Source organism: Lissotriton vulgaris, chromosome 8 (genome assembly GCF_964263255.1).
Source record: "Lissotriton vulgaris chromosome 8, aLisVul1.2, whole genome shotgun sequence".
NCBI lineage: Eukaryota > Metazoa > Chordata > Amphibia > Caudata > Salamandridae > Lissotriton > Lissotriton vulgaris.
The window spans coordinates 249,055,200-249,072,410 of record NC_141696.1 but is presented as its reverse complement, the minus strand read 5'-3'; the positions used below and the strand labels follow the sequence as shown (position 1 = coordinate 249,072,410).

Below are 17,211 nucleotides of genomic sequence, written 5' to 3'. Positions count from 1 at the left end.
CCGAAGGAGGAGGCGCACAATTTTCTGGTGTGGGGAAAAAAATCCCTGGATGAGGTGCCATATTCTGAATGATTGAAACATGTCAGACCTTTCTCTTCTGAACTTCAGCAGAATGTTTTGTTTCGCAAAAACATTATTATAATTATTTTTTTTTTAAATCCATAGGCTGAAAATCCCCTTTCTCACTGCCAACCACAAAACTCCTTGGTAAGGTCACGCACAGCAATATAGAGCTACTATTGCAGCATTTTTCAGGGGCACTTTTAGCTCCTACTCAATGGCTGCACAAGTATTCACAGTATGTTTCTTACTTTCACTGAAACTATTCACACGGATTTGTTTGGTATATTTATCATGATTGAAACATGGCAAAAAGTGGCTATCTATTTGGAGATTTCCTCAAACATAAGTAGAGCATCAAGCTGAATGCATAAGGTTGACTGCAAATTTAATCAGAAACTGCACAAGTTCATACCTGGTATTCCCGCTCACTGAACCTGCCTGGAGAGTTCTCTTGAACAGAACTGTCATCTAACCATACCAATCGAAAAAATGTGAAAAAGATTTAAATATATCAAAACCAGTGATACCAAGAAGTGTTTCTAATATAAGTCTACATTTAGTTAATCCCTGCAAGAATTATACCAAATTAACATGTCTGCATGTATGCAACACACAGTGCACGATCTCTCCTTTACATGTATCGTAGGTGCCCCAAAACCTCAGAACTGCTACATCAGAATGGCATGGCCTGGCGGAAAGCATTTACTAATGTCCAAATGCCATCCAATTGGTCCTACGATCAATCAAATTAGGAGTCAATTAACCATGGAAGCCACTAGTGACGCAATGAATATCAAAAACTCATCAATTTAGGCTTTACTCAGAATATTACATCTAAAGTAAGACACACGGGGCACTACACTGTGATAATGGAACTTAACGGTGCTAAAGTCCACATTATCGAGCTATGATGTACTCTATGGGAACATCCTTTTTCTATGTCCTCCTGCCAAAAGCCTGCTTGAATAATGAAAGCCAAAAACGGTCCTACCCTTACAATCACCTTCCCCAAAAATACACAGTGCATAGCAAAATCTTATTTTTAAACATTCGAATCCGTCCTCTACCCTGTAATAAGTACGAATGAGACAAAATACTACTCAAACTGATGAAACCTAGAAGCCTTTGTAAAGAATGTACATAACATGCAATTATTTTCAATATCAAAGGATTTGTTTCACTACAACATACAATTATAGGATGCGTACATATGTTTATTAGGCTGCACATTACATTTGGCATTTCACACTTGCTAATTTATTCCAAATGACTATGTAGTTTGTAGACAGAACACCTGACCTACAGAGAAAGCACACTGTACTCTGCATGATTACAGCGTTAGTATTTAATTGAGGGTTCCTTCATTTTGTTTTTCTTTTAAATTTGCTAGGGTTAGTCTAACAAAAAATTAGGACCAACAACTGCTCAGCAGATTTAATTAGCATTTTAAAAAAAACAACAACAACAAAAAAGAATTGCCATGTTCTGCATATCTGTCCTAGTGACATTAATTGTAAACCCAAATATTATGGTCATTAATATTAACAATAATTTAGTTTTGCGTAGCGTTTAATATCAATTTTCGTGCCATTTCTGGGTGCTAAGTGGTAATCCCATTACCTAATTATAATGGTACTCAAATGGTGAACCTCACAAGGGTGAAAAGCGGGGTTGATCTCAAAGGCTAATGTGACTACCTTAAATTGCATAAGGCTGAACTACATAAGAGCAAGCACATTGGCATAGACCGTTATGCACTTGTCAAGTAAATCATGTGATAAACAATGCTCAGCAGCCTGAGCACAGGAGATTCATTCACTAACTTGCACATAAAAACCCCACTATCTCCTATCAGGTTATTGGAACTGCCGGCCGTCATCATCCTGAGATAAGGGGAATTCTGTACCAATTACGAAAATTCGACAGTGTAAGTGTTATAATGCATTACACCGCATTGGCTATAGTCAACTAATTTTCTTCTATCATTTATTTTTTTGACAAGTATTTGCTAAAAACGAGTTTAATTAAAAATGCCTAATATTCCGCCCCAGATGGTAACAAGCCTCGTTTTATTTACAAGACATTGAACATTCTTTAAAAATATTCATTGAACATCAAAAATCGCCACTCTTTTGCCCGAATGAAGCCATTAGTTTACTACTGTACTGTGAAAGTCTAGTACTAAATCTACTTGGTTTGACCATCCTATATAATGTAGAGTTCACTAGTTTTTTTTTCTGCCAAACATCTAAGATAGGTTGGAAAAAATAACTTTGGGGGGCATTTATTTTGTATTAGAACATTTACAACAGATATATTTTTTAGAAAAGATACATTTCGACTAAATACTACCATGATTTCTAGCATAATTGGTTCATTATAATCAATTTCAAAATAACACTGGCAGTGAATTGATAAAAAGTTATGCCATTTAACACTGTGTGCGGTGTGAATACCACCTTCATTGCACGTACAAAGCTCTTATTAAAAACTGTATTTTGCCCAGTGTTATGAATTACTGTCGACTAAGTGCATGTCTTTAAGATCTTCAACTATTTAGGGGCTTGAAACCATTAAGAGAATAGGCCTAATCGAAGACAACGCTATTTCCAGGAATTCAAGCCATCGAGTTCACAACAGCTCTATCCTACCTACCAACGTACAACCACGTGACTCATGTTTACTGTCAAAAGATCTTTAATTAGGGAATTTTCTACATATGGATTTTCCAACTCAAGGAAATCCTATATTTAGGGCACAATATTTCACTAAGTTTTGAGAGGGCAAAATAAAACAAGGGGGCATCAAATGTGAGAATTTCATCACTTGGCAAGCAAATAGTTAAGAACGACGCATTGAGCACTGCCTAGAACGGACACGGGCCTACACTTAAGTTCTTGCTTCATTTGCTTATGCAACCCTGCCAAGTATCACGCCTCAGGTGTGACACTAACACATTTATGTGTGGCAGTTCGCATCACTGCACAAAAATGCAATGTCACGCATTTGTAGCGCACCCTGGACATCACCACCCTTGCAGAGGAAGAGGTAAGTGGGACCAAAATCGCTACCCTGGCCAACTACGAACGAGCTGAGCACGCAGCGTAGACCATGTGCTGTTCTGTCAGTGCACATGTAATAGTCTAAGTGTGAAATGTCGGTTTGTGAATGGCTCATTGCTGCGCTGCCTGCAGCAATGAGCCATTCATTATTAGCAAACCTACTGCGGGGCACGGCATTCACGTGACCACAACAGTGTATCCGTATTCCCCTTGCATAGGCGGTAAAGAGAGTGGCAGTTTGAATTCTGTTTTTTTTTGCCTCCGCGCTCATTCGTGCAAACACCGGCTTTGACTAGACGCCGGTTAGATGGGTCGTACAGTCGTGGCTGGCAGAGGCAGGATCTAAGATAATGAAAAGGTCAGGGGTTAGGTAGCTGAGCCGATGAGCACGCCACCGCCCCTCGAAGCACCGCAGGCTTGCCTCGGTCTCTTAAAGGGTCACGCAGCCTTACAAGCATTGCATTGGCGGCTGCTGTGCCTGCTGCCGCCCTGTAGCAGAGATAGCTGCTGCTGCTCACCACTTTCGGCCCGCTATAATGTGCTCAGTGCGACCTCTGTGCGAAGTGGTATAATCCTGATCCCTCGTACTAAGGGCCAACTGAACTGACCCTACCATGCCACAGTGGGGCTGGACTGCTCCCTGCAGCTGTGAGTGTGTGTACCAATCAATCAATCAATCAATGACACTTGTAAAGCGCGCTACATACCCGTAGGGTCTCAAGGCGCTGGGGGGGGGGGGGGGGGGGGGGGGGTGCCGCTACTGCTCGAACAGCCAGGTCTTCAGCTTCTTCCTGAAGGAGAGGTGGTCTTGGGTCAGGCGCAGGTCGGTCGGGAGGGAGTTCCAGGTCTTGGCGGCCAGGTAGGAGAAGGACCTTCCTCCTGTAGTCGCTCTTCGGATGCGGGGGACGGCGGCGAGGGCGTGGTTGGCTGATCGGAGGTGGCGTTTGGGAGCGTAGAAGTTGACTCGGCTGTTGAGGTAGCTCGGGCCTTGGTCGTGTAGGGCTTTGTGTGCGTGGGTGAGGAGGCGGAAGGTGATTCTTTTGTTGACGGGGAGCCAGTGAAGGTCTCTCAGATGTTCGGAGATGTGGCTGGTTCGTGGGATGTCGAGGATGAGTCTGGCTGAGGCGTTCTGGATCCGCTGGAGTCTCTTCTGGAGCTTGGCGGTGGTACCGGCGTAGAGTGCGTTGCCGTAGTCCAGTCGGCTGGTGACGAGGGCCTGGGTGACGGTCTTCCTGGTCTCGGTGGGGATCCACCAGAAGATCTTCCTTAGCATGCGTAGGATGTTGAAGCACGCCGAGGAGACGTTGTTGACCTGCCTGGTCATGGAGAGGGAGGAGTCCAGGATGACGCCCAGGTTTCGTGCATGGTCTGTCGGTTTGGGTGCGGTGCCCAGGGCGGGAGGCCACCAGGAGTCGTCCCAGGCGGAGGGTGAGGAGCCCAGGATGAGGACCTCCGTCTTGTCCGAGTTCAGTTTCAGGCGGCTGGTCGTCATCCACTCGGCTACCTCTTTCATCCCTTCGTGCAGGTTGGCTCTGGCGGCGGCGTTGGTCAGGGAGAGGATCAGCTGGGTGTCGTCGGCGTAGGAGATTATGCTGAGGTTGTGTTTGCGTACGATGGCCGCGAGGGGGCTCATGTAGACGTTGAAGAGGGTGGGGCTCAGAGATGATCCTTGGGGGACGCCGCAGATGACTTCGGAGGCCTCTGACTTGTACGGTGGAAGGCGGACTCTCTGTGTTCTTCCGTCGAGGAAGGAGACTATCCATTCCAGCGCCTTGTCCTGGATGCCGATGTTGCTGAGGCGCCGTACTAGGGTGCGGTGGCAGACCGTGTCGAATGCCGCGGAGAGGTCTAGGAGGATGAGGGCCGCTGTTTCTCCATTGTCCATCAGGGCTCGGATGTCATCGGTGGCGGCGATGAGGGCGGTTTCTGTGCTGTGGTTGGCTCGGAAGCCGGACTGTGAGGGGTCGAGGGATCCGTTCGTCTCGAGGAAGGCGGCCATCTGCTTGTTGACGGTCTTCTCGATGACTTTGGCTGGAAACGGGAGGAGCGAGATGGGGCGGTAATTCTTGAGTTCGGTGGGGTCCGCTGTGGGTTTTTTGAGAAGAGCGCTGAGTTCGGCGTGCTTCCAGCTCTCGGGGAAGGTGGCGGTGTCGAAGGATGTGTTGATGATGTCTCGCAGGTGGGGTGCGATGACAGTGTCGGCCTTGTTGAAGACGTGGTGAGGGCAGGGGTCGGTCGGTGATCCGGAGTGGATGGAGTTCATCGTGCGGATGGTGTCTTCGGTGCTGATCGGGGTCCAGGCGTGGAGGGTGGTGGTGGGGGGTGGTTGTTCGGTCATGGTGTGCGTTGGTTGGTTGTTGAAGCTGTTGTGTATGTCCGCGATCTTGTTGTGGAAGTATGAAGCGAGGGAGTTGCAGAGGTCTTGCGATGGGGTGATGTCGTTGTTTCCTGCGCTGGGGTTGGAAAGCTCTTTCACGATGTTGAAGAGTTCCTTGCAGTTGTGTGCGTTGTTGTCCAACCGGTCCTTGAAAGCTGTTTTCTTGGCGGCGCGGATCAGCTGGTGGTGCTTCCGGGTGGCAAGTTTGAAGGAGGTCCTGTTGTCCGGTGTCGGTTCCCTTTTCCAGACTTTCTCGAGGGCTCGGCAGTTCTTCTTGGAGCTCTTGAGTTCGTCGGTGAACCATGGGGCCTTCTTGCTGCCGGGTCTGCGGGGCGGGGTCCTCAGTGGGGCGAGTTCGTCCGCGCAGTTGTTGATCCACTTCGTGAGGTTGTCTGCGGCCTGGCTGGGGTTTGCTGAGCTGGCAGGAGGGTGCTGGCTCAGGGAGGTGGCGAGCTGGTCTGCTGTGATCTTGTTCCAGCTTCTGCGGGCGGTCTGTTTCTGGTGGTGGTGGGTCGTCGTTCTCTTGAAGGTGAAGTGGACGCAGCTGTGGTCCGTCCATTGAAGCTCTGTGGCGTGGCTGAAGTCGATGTCTGTGCTGGAAGAGAAGACTGCGTCGAGTGTGTGTCCGGCGAGGTGGGTGGGGGTGGACACCAGTTGCTTGAGTCCCAGGTTGGCGAGGTTGTCGAGCAGGGTGCTGGTGTTGTGGTCGTTGTTGTTCTCCAGGTGAAAGTTGAGGTCTCCCAGGAGGATGTAGTCAGCAGAGGGGAGGGCGTGCGGGCTGACTAAGTCGGCGATGTCCTCGCTGAATTGCGTGCGTGGTCCAGGGGGTCGGTAGATCAGGGTTCCTCTGAGGGTGGTGTTCGGGTTGGTGTGGATCTGGAAGTGCAGGTGTTCGGCGCTGGTCAGGGTGTTGTCGGTGCTTGTCGTGAGACGGATGCTGCTCCTGTGGATGATGGCGATGCCTCCTCCCATCTGGTTGGCGTTTCGGTCCCTCCGGACGATCTTGTAGCCCTCTGGGATAGCGATGGCGATGTCGGGAGCTGAAGAGGCGTTCATCCAGGTCTCCGTGAGGAAGGCAACGTCAGGGGCTGTGGCGTCTAGGAGGTTCCAGAGTTCGATGGCGTGTCTGTGGACGGAGCGGGTGTTGAGCAGGATGCACTTGAGGTGGGTGCTGCTGGTGTTCGACTTGGCGGGCGCTGGTGCGAGGCTGGTCCGGGTGCAGGAGAACTTGCAGGTGTGGCAGCTGAAAGGTCCGTGTGTGCCTCGTGGAGCGGCTAGGTGGCATTCTGGGAGTCGGCCGGTGTTGAGTGCGTTGAGGGTGGCGGCGGAGTACGTCAGGCGGGTAGGTCGGGGTCTTCGGGGGCCAGGGGTCCTGGCGCTGGTCGCGATCCGGTCGCAGACGGGCTTACCTTTGGCGCGCCTTCGGCGCACAAACGGCGCGCCCGCTGCGCGTGACCGCTGCGCGTTCGCACGGTCGCCATGTAAGGCGAAGTGCGCGGGTGGGCGGAGCAGCTGGGAGGCGGGAGCGGGGAGGGTACAGAAGAGAAAGGGGCGGGGCTGATGGCGGTGGCGGGAAGCGGGAGCGGGGAGGGAGAGCGGCGAGGTAGGCGGGCAGGCACAAAGGAGGTAAAAAAAAACACGGAGAAAAAACGTCACACAAAAACAGGCATTAATACAGGACAAAAACGGGGAAAAAACAGTGGAAACACGATCTCGGGCACAGAAAGAAAAACAAGCACAAATAATTGACAAAACGGGCAAAAACAGTGGAAACACGATCTCGGGCACAGAAAGAAAAAACAAGCACAAATTATTGACAACACGGGCAAAAACCAACGGGGAGCGCACAGGCGGCAGCGAGGACGGCGCTGGGGCAGAGGCAGGCACTGGGGGCACACGCAGCAGCTGGTGGCCGTGCGGCGCGGGGGTGTCCCACAAGTGGGTCACACTCACCTGCGTCGCACGGTCGCCATTTAAGGCCAAGTGCGCGGGTGGGCGGAGCAGCTGGGAGGCGGGAGCGGGGAGGGTACAGAAGAGAAAGGGGCGGGGCTGATGGCGGTGGCGGTGGCGGGAAGCGGGAGCCGGGAGGGAGAGCGGCGAGGTAGGCGGGCAGGCACAAAGGAGGTAAAAAAAAACACGGAGAAAAAACGTCACACAAAAACAGGCATTAATACAGGACAAAAACGGGGAAAAAACAGTGGAAACACGATCTCGGGCACAGAAAGAAAAACAAGCACAAATAATTGACAAAACGGGCAAAAACAGTGGAAACACGATCTCGGGCACAGAAAGAAAAAACAAGCACAAATTATTGACAAAACGGGCAAAAACCAACGGGGAGCGCACAGGCGGCAGCGAGGACGGCGCTGGGGCAGAGGCAGGCACTGGGGGCACACGCAGCAGCTGGTGGCCGTGCGGCGCGGGGGTGTCCCACAAGTGGGTCACCCCAGCACAGAGGGAAGGTGCCTGTCGCCGTGGCGCCGTCTCTGCTCGTCGCCTGCCATTATTCAAAGTAAGTGCAAGTTTAAACATGAACACTTAACCTCAGAACAAGGAAAACTATTGATGCTCTTATATACAATTATAATCCCGTGCTATTTGATTGAGATTTTTAGCAGTTCAGCAGTCAAGAAAGTGATTAGGTAAAGCTTTTTATTTTCGGTTTATCAGAGCAGAAGTAAGTAAAGCAGCTCTCAATGTTGGTACTGGAAAGTCTGGACCTCGGATACATTCTATTCAGTAAATACCCCCTACGAACAATGTCGATGTGCGTTTTCAAGTGAGGAGACCCAATCTTGAAAACAGTCCTCATCCGCCTCCTTATCTCCCAGCACTACCACTTCAGCAGTCATTATGTTATTCTCTGTATTCCCGGTGAGCAAGTGGCCGGTTTTCACAAAAGATAATCTGACCCTGCTACAATAACTGACTTTGCTGAAATTTACAGAAACGTCCTTTTGTTTGTAGTGGCACGGCGCGCACTGTCAATGAGAGTGCTGCAGATCGGAGTCCTCGTTTTGGTTAATAGTACGATCAGCTTATAAGGGCACTGGATGCTTCAGTTTCTAGTGCTTTCCAGCAGTTTTAACATCTTGTTGCTCAAATGGGTGTAATTGCCATATGTTTCCCTAGTCTTCATTGCTTGATTTTACTTGTAAAAAAGTGTCACTCATAGTCGTTGGAATGTCACTCATAATTACACTGAAATTATGAAAATGTCACACTTGGCAATCTCAAACCTTGGCAGCTATGCTTATGTGACCAGCTTTTTAATTCCAGGTCATTAGTTCACAAGCCCAGAAGCCTCAAGGGTCCCATCAGACTCACCCAAAGCAAGTGAAAAAGGATAAAGATAGAAAAGGTGCTTGCAAGACTGAGATAAGAAGACCACGAGTTTCGGGAGACAGAAAAACTAGGTTAGATTCAAGACTAGGATGCCTTTGTATTCGTAACGCCAGTAATGGTCTCTTCAGAAAAATGTTAGACCCTGCACATAATTCTTTTTATTTTTAAATACATTAGGCTTTATTTCACCCATACCAATTATTTCCACATCAGGAGGAAACTACTGTTTTGTAGAAAGAAAAAAACATTGGAAAAATTGGCATTTCAGATGTGCGAGGACGGGCACAGGGACAAGATGCTTGCTGTTAAAATGGAACATTTCGGAGACCAGGTTAAGACTGGATCACCAAGCGTCGAACTCCAAGCACAATTTGCACCAAAAGCCTTGGAAAGAGACCCCTTCAGCACTTACTAGTTTCTGATGATGCACTTCGTATCCCGAATCTCGCCGGTACTCGGAGTCCATTTTAACTTCAGAGAACTCCTCGGTTTTCATATTGGTCAGACCAGAACCTACAAGAAATGAGAAAATATATACATTTTTAAAACAGTTTAAACGTAATGTAGGTAACCTAGTCATATCTACATGTATTAAACAGTTTGTTCACACGTCACACTTTCTCTGTCGCGATCAACAGAAAAGTGGCAATGGGACAATGTAACACTTGCTCTATTGCAATCAACAGGAAAACGGTACTGGGGTAGAATATAACATGCTATGTGCACCCCTGGACCCTATAGATATAGGATGTAAATGGTTAAATCAGTTACCAGACCTTCTTTAAAGGTTATTTGAAAGATGCTAAGTCAATACCTGTTTTTGCAACAGACTTGAAATGTCCACTTTTGCATAATGTTTACTACGTAAGGCCTGGGAACATAACAGTGATAGCTAATTTATTATTTGTGCCATGTGAACCCTTCTTATTAATCCCGCTACTTCAGTGGTTTATGTTTTTAATCAGCGACACTGTAGAAGTGGGACAACAGGAAGTGTTGGCAAGTGGTAGATAAAACGGTGGCACTACTGCTAATTATGCTAAGTTATACTATTTATTAAGCACAAAGAATTGCACTAGCGTGTTGCCCGCCACACCGTAGGACTGCTTTTGGTGAGTGCTGAGAATGCAGGTCTCAGCGGCAGGCCATGAGAACTGTGTGGGGCTAGGCTGCCCAGGATCGGCAGGGTTTATATTTGAGAGGTTTCTGAATCTGATCATGCTGGGGCTAGTGGCTTCTCAAGGGAGAGATGGAGGACCTCCTATAACTTCAGCTGGCTCTGGATGCAGCGACGCTGGGGCTGGTGACAATCCAACCCTATCCTAGGAGTAGCTACCAAGGAATATAGACGATACCCCACACAGGGGAGCGTGAACTGGGCTCCTTTGCCTTTTGCGCAACAGTTGACCTCTCTCCCCTCCCTCCTGCCCAAGGCACCTGGGAGGGAGACAGTGGTGCAGGGACTAGGCCACAATGGTGGGACCTTAGAGAGCTTTATTGAGCACCTCGACTGCTCATGCACAGCCCCCTGCAACTGGGGAGGGCAGGCAGTTCGACGGGCCAGGCGTGGTAACTGTGGGACCCACTAGAGCCTAGAGGCAGACTAATGGCCAAGGAGAAGTCGCAGACTGCAGGGAAGCAGGGCACTCTGGATATTTTCACCGAGGTCCCCTCTGCACAGCCTGTGACTAGCACCTTACAATCTGCCCTACGTGCCACACCCTCTGAAGAAGAAGCAATGGACACAGCAGCGATACTTGCAGTCATTACTCAATCCAAAGAGATCCTGGAGGTCTGCATTGGGTGCAGATATGTTTCTGCTCTGACAAGACCTGTGACAAGTAGTGGACAGAGGAGCAGAGGGCAGGATCTCATAACGGGAAGCTAAGGTGAAAGCACCACTACACTCCCTTACTAAGATGATGACCATAACCAGGAAATTGCCGATCCGAGTGGAGGATACTGAAGCAAGGGTCCGCAGAAATAATCTACCCTTCTTGGGCTTCCTGGAGGACTGTGAAGTCTCCTTCCCGGCAAAATTCCTTAAACGCTGATAGCAGAGCCAATTAACGCCTGATGAATTATCCTCCTGTTTTATCATCGAACGAGTGCACAGAGCGCTTGCACCGGGCGCCTCCGCCCACAGCTACCCGTGCCCCATGGTTGCCAGATTATTCAACTATTAGGATTATGATGCCATTCTGCACTGGGCCGCACTCAGACCAACCCGACATTGGACTCTCAAAATATCATGATATTTACGGACTACACACGTATAATGCAGCAAATGAGGAAATCCTTCGTTGAAGCTAAGTGGAAGCTTAAGAACCTGGGCATCCGCTATATGCTTCTCTACCCAGGCAAACTTAACTCCTTCGACGCTCATGACGAGCTCAGCTCGTCATGATGTACACCTCCATACACTCATGACGAGCTGAGCTCGTCATGAACAACGGGAATCAAGATAAATCAGCACAGGAGGAAAATAACACTAGCAACGATGGTGTTAAAGTGCTCTATCAGAGCCACACATTGGTCTTTGAATTGCTGGAAGAGGTCTGGGAGTGGGCAGGTAAGAAACAACTGCTACTTCTTAATGTGATGCCACCCCGGAAGAAGTCCTCACTGCTCGGTTCGGGGCTCGGGGTGCCGCTCCTTCCCTAGACCTGCATGGGAAACAGGCCCCAATCACACACAAGAGACTGCAGAGAGGGGCCCCCAGGATCCCTGTGAGCCCCTCTAGACGGGACAAGGAAACACCAGAGGGAGAGGGGGCAACCAAAGTGGATCAAAGGCACCTGCTGTGACAGCACAGCCTTGATGATGTTCAATTTGGCCTCTAGGTGAGTCACACACTGACTGCGAAAAGGTACGGAAAGCTGCTGCTTGAAGTAGGCAACCAGACAATATGATCTTGAGACATTTTGGTCACGCTGAAATTAACATCTTGGACATTTGGGGGACCATAGAGGGACCCTTCAATGGCGGCCTCCCTGCGAATCAACTGTTGTGTTTCACTGGTTACAGGTTTATAGGGAAAGTAAGGGAACTCAATGCACGGTGGGGCTTTGTTGTTACTGTTTTCTTACAAGCGGCCCGTTTTGCCCCATACAGTTATACAATAGATGCCTCATGTTTTTGAAGTATATTGTGGGGGAATGGGGGCGGGGGTGAGGGATTCAATTTGGAAATGTTATGTTCTTAATAGTTTTTGTTCCGAAGTTTATAGTTCAACTTGTGATATCAGTGACCAATGGTAGTGCTGCTTTGGAAGACCCCATTCGTCCAGGCCCCTTCTTAGATTCACTCCATACTCCCATGGCCTCTGTCACTGAACGAGAATTAGTGAAGGTCCTTTCCTGGAATGTAATTGAGCTCCTTGAGCGTATTAAGCATGGGGCTGTTGGGGCTGTCTTAATGGCGGAAAAACGTCAGACCAGATGTTCTCCTTACAGAGATCCACATTCTGAAAACCAGTGCCCCTTCCTGGCCCGGATGGGATTTTTGAGGGTGTTTCATGTTGGTTTTCAGAGTGGATCAAGGAGTGCAGCCTTTCTCCTAAGAGAAGGGCTGCTTTTTGACGTACATCATACCTAGCATGACACAGGGCAGATACGTAGGAGTGGCGGGGCTATTGTATCGAATCACACTTTCGTTATTCTGTGCTTAGGCCCCCAACACTGAAGAAACCTTCTTAGTACTGTTGGAGAAATTGCTTGCACAAGGACGTCCGAGTAGGAGATTACTTTACAGTGACTTTAATGGAGTACTGAGCTGGGACTGGGATCACTCTAGTAAATGTGGTGGTCTATGTTTGGGGGAAACTCAACTGGAAAAATGTACAAAGGGTCTATGGCTCATGGGTCCATGGCGGCCACAACACCCATGTGAGAGGGAATACACTTTTTACTCAGGCGCCTATAAGCCTTTTTCCCAGCTGGACAACAACTTTATTTCGAGCTCCAATCTCCATTGAGTGGCTGACATCGAGATCTTAGTTTGCGGTATTTCTGACCACACACCCACACGATTACAATGGAGAACCAGGTGTACAACTTGACAAACAGGTTGGCGATTAGACCCATTGTTCGCTGCCCCAGATCAAAGGCATCATCTTACATTTTCAACAGACGTCTCTCAAACCAAAACTGACTCCGTGACCGCCCTTACAAGTCTGTGGGAAGCGTTTAAGGTCACCCTTTGAAGTAAAATTATTCGCTATGAGACTAAAGTGGGGAGAAGGAAGCAGCAAACCCTTAGAGAATTAGAATTCTGAATTCTGGAAATTGACCATCAACTGATGCTCTCTCCATCACTTAGACCATGCACAGGACACCCTCAAACAGCTATATAAGGACGAAGCTAAATGAGCATGGAAGGGGACTCAAAGCTGCATCTATCAATGGGCTAGTAAAGTAAGTAGAACCCTTCATTGGCTATTCTCAAATAGAATACAGAGAAATCCCTTAGAAACCATCAGAGTATTAGATGGACCCCCCACCACCTCCCCCTTCAGGGGAGATAAGGCTGTGGCTAGTGAGTTCACCTCCTACTATGAGAAATGATATTCCAAGGAGGGCCTAGTGCCCGGACATGACATGGAAAGGTTCATCAGGGACCTCCTAGTTAAGAGCCTGAGTACCATTGAGAGAGACCCTCCTGAGGAACCTCTCACAGAGGGCGAGGTGTGGGATGCCAGGGCCAATTGATGGCTGGTAAGACTCCAGGTCGAAATGAGTTCCAGTGAAGTTTTTCTGGTTATGCAAGGAGGTCATTGCCCCTTACCTGACTGCAATTTTTACAGAGGCTGTCCAAAAGGGGGCTCTTCCGTGAGGACTTATGGATGGCTGAGATAGCGATGATACATAAATCCAGACCATCAGAGCAGTGCTTGTTCTATTGTCCGATCACCGCCTTAATGCAGAAGTCAAAATACTGACTAAAGAAGTCGCAAACAACTTGACAATACCGTTTCCTTTGCAACTTTTTTTTGGTGTTTCACTTGTCACATTGAGTGGTAGCCTGGAAGGTCCCCTCACATTTTTGCTAGATGACTTCGAAAAAGCTTGCTATTCTATCAGATGGTTTTTCTCTTTCCCCTCCTGAGGAAGTACAATTTGGGTCCCAGGATCTGCAGTTACATCAAACTACTTCATACAGATCTCAAAGCCCATGCTCAGTATCAGGAAGGTGAACACAGTTGACTTCCAAATCAGTCGAGGGATTCGGCTTGGTTGTCTTCTTTCCCTACTCCTTTTTGCACTAGCGATAGAACAGCTGGTGAAATGGATCTTGGTAGACATGCAGATCCGGGGGTTTGAGTTAGCACAAAGACTACAGAATAAAATCATGTTATATGCCAATGATGTACTGGTGTTCCTATCAAACATGGAATGGTAAGGCCCCCTTCTATTACAGATCCTCTGCATATTTGGTACCTTTCCGGGCCTGAGTCTAAAATGAGACAAAGCCCTCCTTGTATGTGAAGGATGATCAACCAGCTGACTTGGCATGGGCAAGAAACAGAAAAGCAGACGGTGGGTACAGATATTTGGGAGTTTATGTTACCCTGGACACCTTGAATGCTTGGCATATCATTCAACCCTGGTTATATAAAGTGGTAACAAATATATTGTTCTGGTCAGGCCTGCCCCTATCACTTCTAGGCTGCTCAACTATCCTTAAGATGGTCTCACTGCCCCAAATCTTTTACCAGTTGCAAAAATAGCACTATCTAATCCGTTAGACAGCCTTTACTAAACTGGAAGGCACCACTGTGTGAACCGTTTGGAAAACATCAGTTTATGGGATGCGGTCGAGATCGCCAAACTCGAAGATGTGATGCAAGGGACTACGATGAAATCATTTGCAACACTCCTGGAGGAATTTGAACTCTACTGTAGCCAATTCTTTGGATATCTCCAACTTCACCATGCATTGACACACTACTTCGGGCCCTTGGAGGACCTGCTGACTGCTAGCTCCTTAGATAATAAATTATAGGGGGAAAACCTGGGTGCCCATAAGATTTCACAAATATATCGCCCCTTGATGCTTAATACCCCCAACACTTTACTGAAACTGAGGGAGGCCTGGGAATCTTATCTAGACTGACTAGCAGAGGTGGATTGGAGGGAGGCTGTGCATCCCCATTGGAGGCAGTAATTGCAACACAGTTCAGATTTGTTCAGCTGTACATACAGAACAAAATATAGGTTGTGAAAGATGGGTCTGGTGCCCTCTCCGAAAAGCTTGAGGAGGTGCAGAGGTGGGAGAGCTATCACATACAATTTAGTCCTGTATTAAAACTGACCCCTTTTTGGGATGGATGTTCACTATAATAGGTGCGGAGTTGCTGGGCTGGAGTATCCCAAGAGACTCCTAGTGCTGCTACATATACCAGATAATCTGGACAGCAACACATAAAATGGCATTACTTTGAATCGCACTAATGGTTGCTAAAAGGGACATCGCATGGTATTGGAAACACAATGCAACCCCCACTTTGGAAGATTGGAAAAAAGGGCTGGACTCTAGATTAACATTGGGGATACCAATTTAAACAGCCAGAGGTTGCCCACAAAAGCACTCCAAGATTTCGGGGAACTGGGCTGAATACAGAGGAATATTGCTTGAATGCAACAGGATTCGACAGGGGTCTATAGAGGAACAAATGTAAACGTTTTCTAATCCTTGCATAGAAGGCAAACTGAAGAGCCATGGTGGAGAGGGTAGAAGAGACGGTAGAAGGAGAGAGATGTACTATTTATGTATTGGCCCTGTATGCCGGATTATTGAATCCGGGACTAACATCTGGTTTTATAGCTAATAATGGATAATCTTCAAAAAAAATATTTTTAAAAATGAAAGGCAGAAAAAGGAGAAATAAAGAAAGATGGCAAAATGGTAATGCAATTAAAGGAAGAAAGTAGAAATGAAAAAGAAAATACAAGAGCAAGATAAGGAGAAAGCAATAGTAGGTGTTGGAAAAAAAGAGGTCTAAGCTGGAAGTAAGACCTGGCAGTCTTCTGGCCTAATTATGACTTTGGTGGTGTGGGAGCAGGCCACCATGCCAGCGCCCCTCTCCCACACCGTCAAAGTAGACCACTGCCCACTAGATCACGAGTCATTCCGTGGGCAGGCAGTGCTGCGGTCCTGAGGGGGTGCAGTTCTAAGGCTCCTATGTGAGCCTTTGAACTATGGCACCGAAGGAGGGCCAAAGCAAGTTCCTGCATGGCATGGAATGTGCCCCCTTGAATGCATTCCCATGCACAGGGGCACCAGGGGTCCCATAGGGCACCCCTACTTTCCTAAACGCCACACATTTCATGGTGGGATCACCATCATGAAATGTGTGGAGGTCAGTAAAGTTGTAATAAGCTTGGCGCTGCCAGCATACTGCTGCCCAAGATCATCAGTGGTTAAGGAGGTTCTGTGGCGGTCCGACCACTGGTGCGCCAGTCCCGAACGCCACCACACCACTATGAATTTGTCGGTCCGATGGACCACCAAACTGGTATTTAGGCCATAGGTACCTGGCAAAACCAGCAGCAGTGTGTGTTTTTGTGTACACTGATATCTGTTACAAGGAGCACTGGTCATAAAGCCACAGTAAGTCGCTCCGCTCTACAATGCAACCAAGACTTTTGATTACCCATAGTCAATACTGAAACTTTACAGGCAGAAATAAAATGATTTGCACCGGATAAAACAGTAGAAGAAAAAAGTATCAGAAAAAAAAGACTCGAAGAATGCTTCATGCAAAAACACAAAGGTAATGCTGGCACTAATGGTTTAGCAGGGGAAGTGCACCAACTCTACTAATCAACAGAGGTTGTCACTTGATTATTACTCGCTTATCACTCGCCCTGAAGGTGAGAAGACAGATGGGGTCTAGTGCACCACGAAGAGAGTTCTGCATCCCGCGCTTGTTCCATCCAAATCTAAAAAAAGTTACATTTAGAACGTGTAAACTGCACCGCTTAGGGGTGAGCTATGCAAGTTGTCAAGATTAATCAATCAGTGTGGAAGACCCTGACTGTTCAATGGGTGAAATGAACCGTAAATTTGGCAAACCTCAACAGGATCAAGCTTTCTGGCCTCTGAAAAATGTTCCTGTTCACTGAATCGTAAATTTCCGAGAGCCCTGCTTGGAAAGGCTGACGACAACATAAAATCCAGATAGACTGGAGCTTCATTACACCCACCAACATAAATATGATACTATTGAATAAAAGGGGAGAAGAAATGTGGTTCTATAGATATAACACTGTCATTCAGAGATGGTAACAACTGCTGTGAAAAGCGTCGTGCTGGCCCGATTTGGGGCTTTGTCAGGAACAACAAGCCTGATTAAGTCCAACA

The 17,211-nt window shown here is 47.9% G+C and overlaps 1 protein-coding gene across 4 annotated transcripts in view; it reads right to left on the bottom strand.

Moving 5' to 3' along the window:
* Positions 1-17,211, bottom strand: part of APP (amyloid beta precursor protein) — a 484,182-nt gene that overhangs the window by 32,080 nt on the left and 434,891 nt on the right. For all 4 annotated transcript variants that reach the window (XM_086934030.1, XM_086934028.1, XM_086934029.1 and 1 more), the window contains one exon: positions 9,260-9,360. In XM_086934030.1, the coding sequence (XP_086790156.1) occupies positions 9,260-9,360 (101 nt within the window). The remainder of the gene's footprint in view (positions 1-9,259; positions 9,361-17,211) is intronic.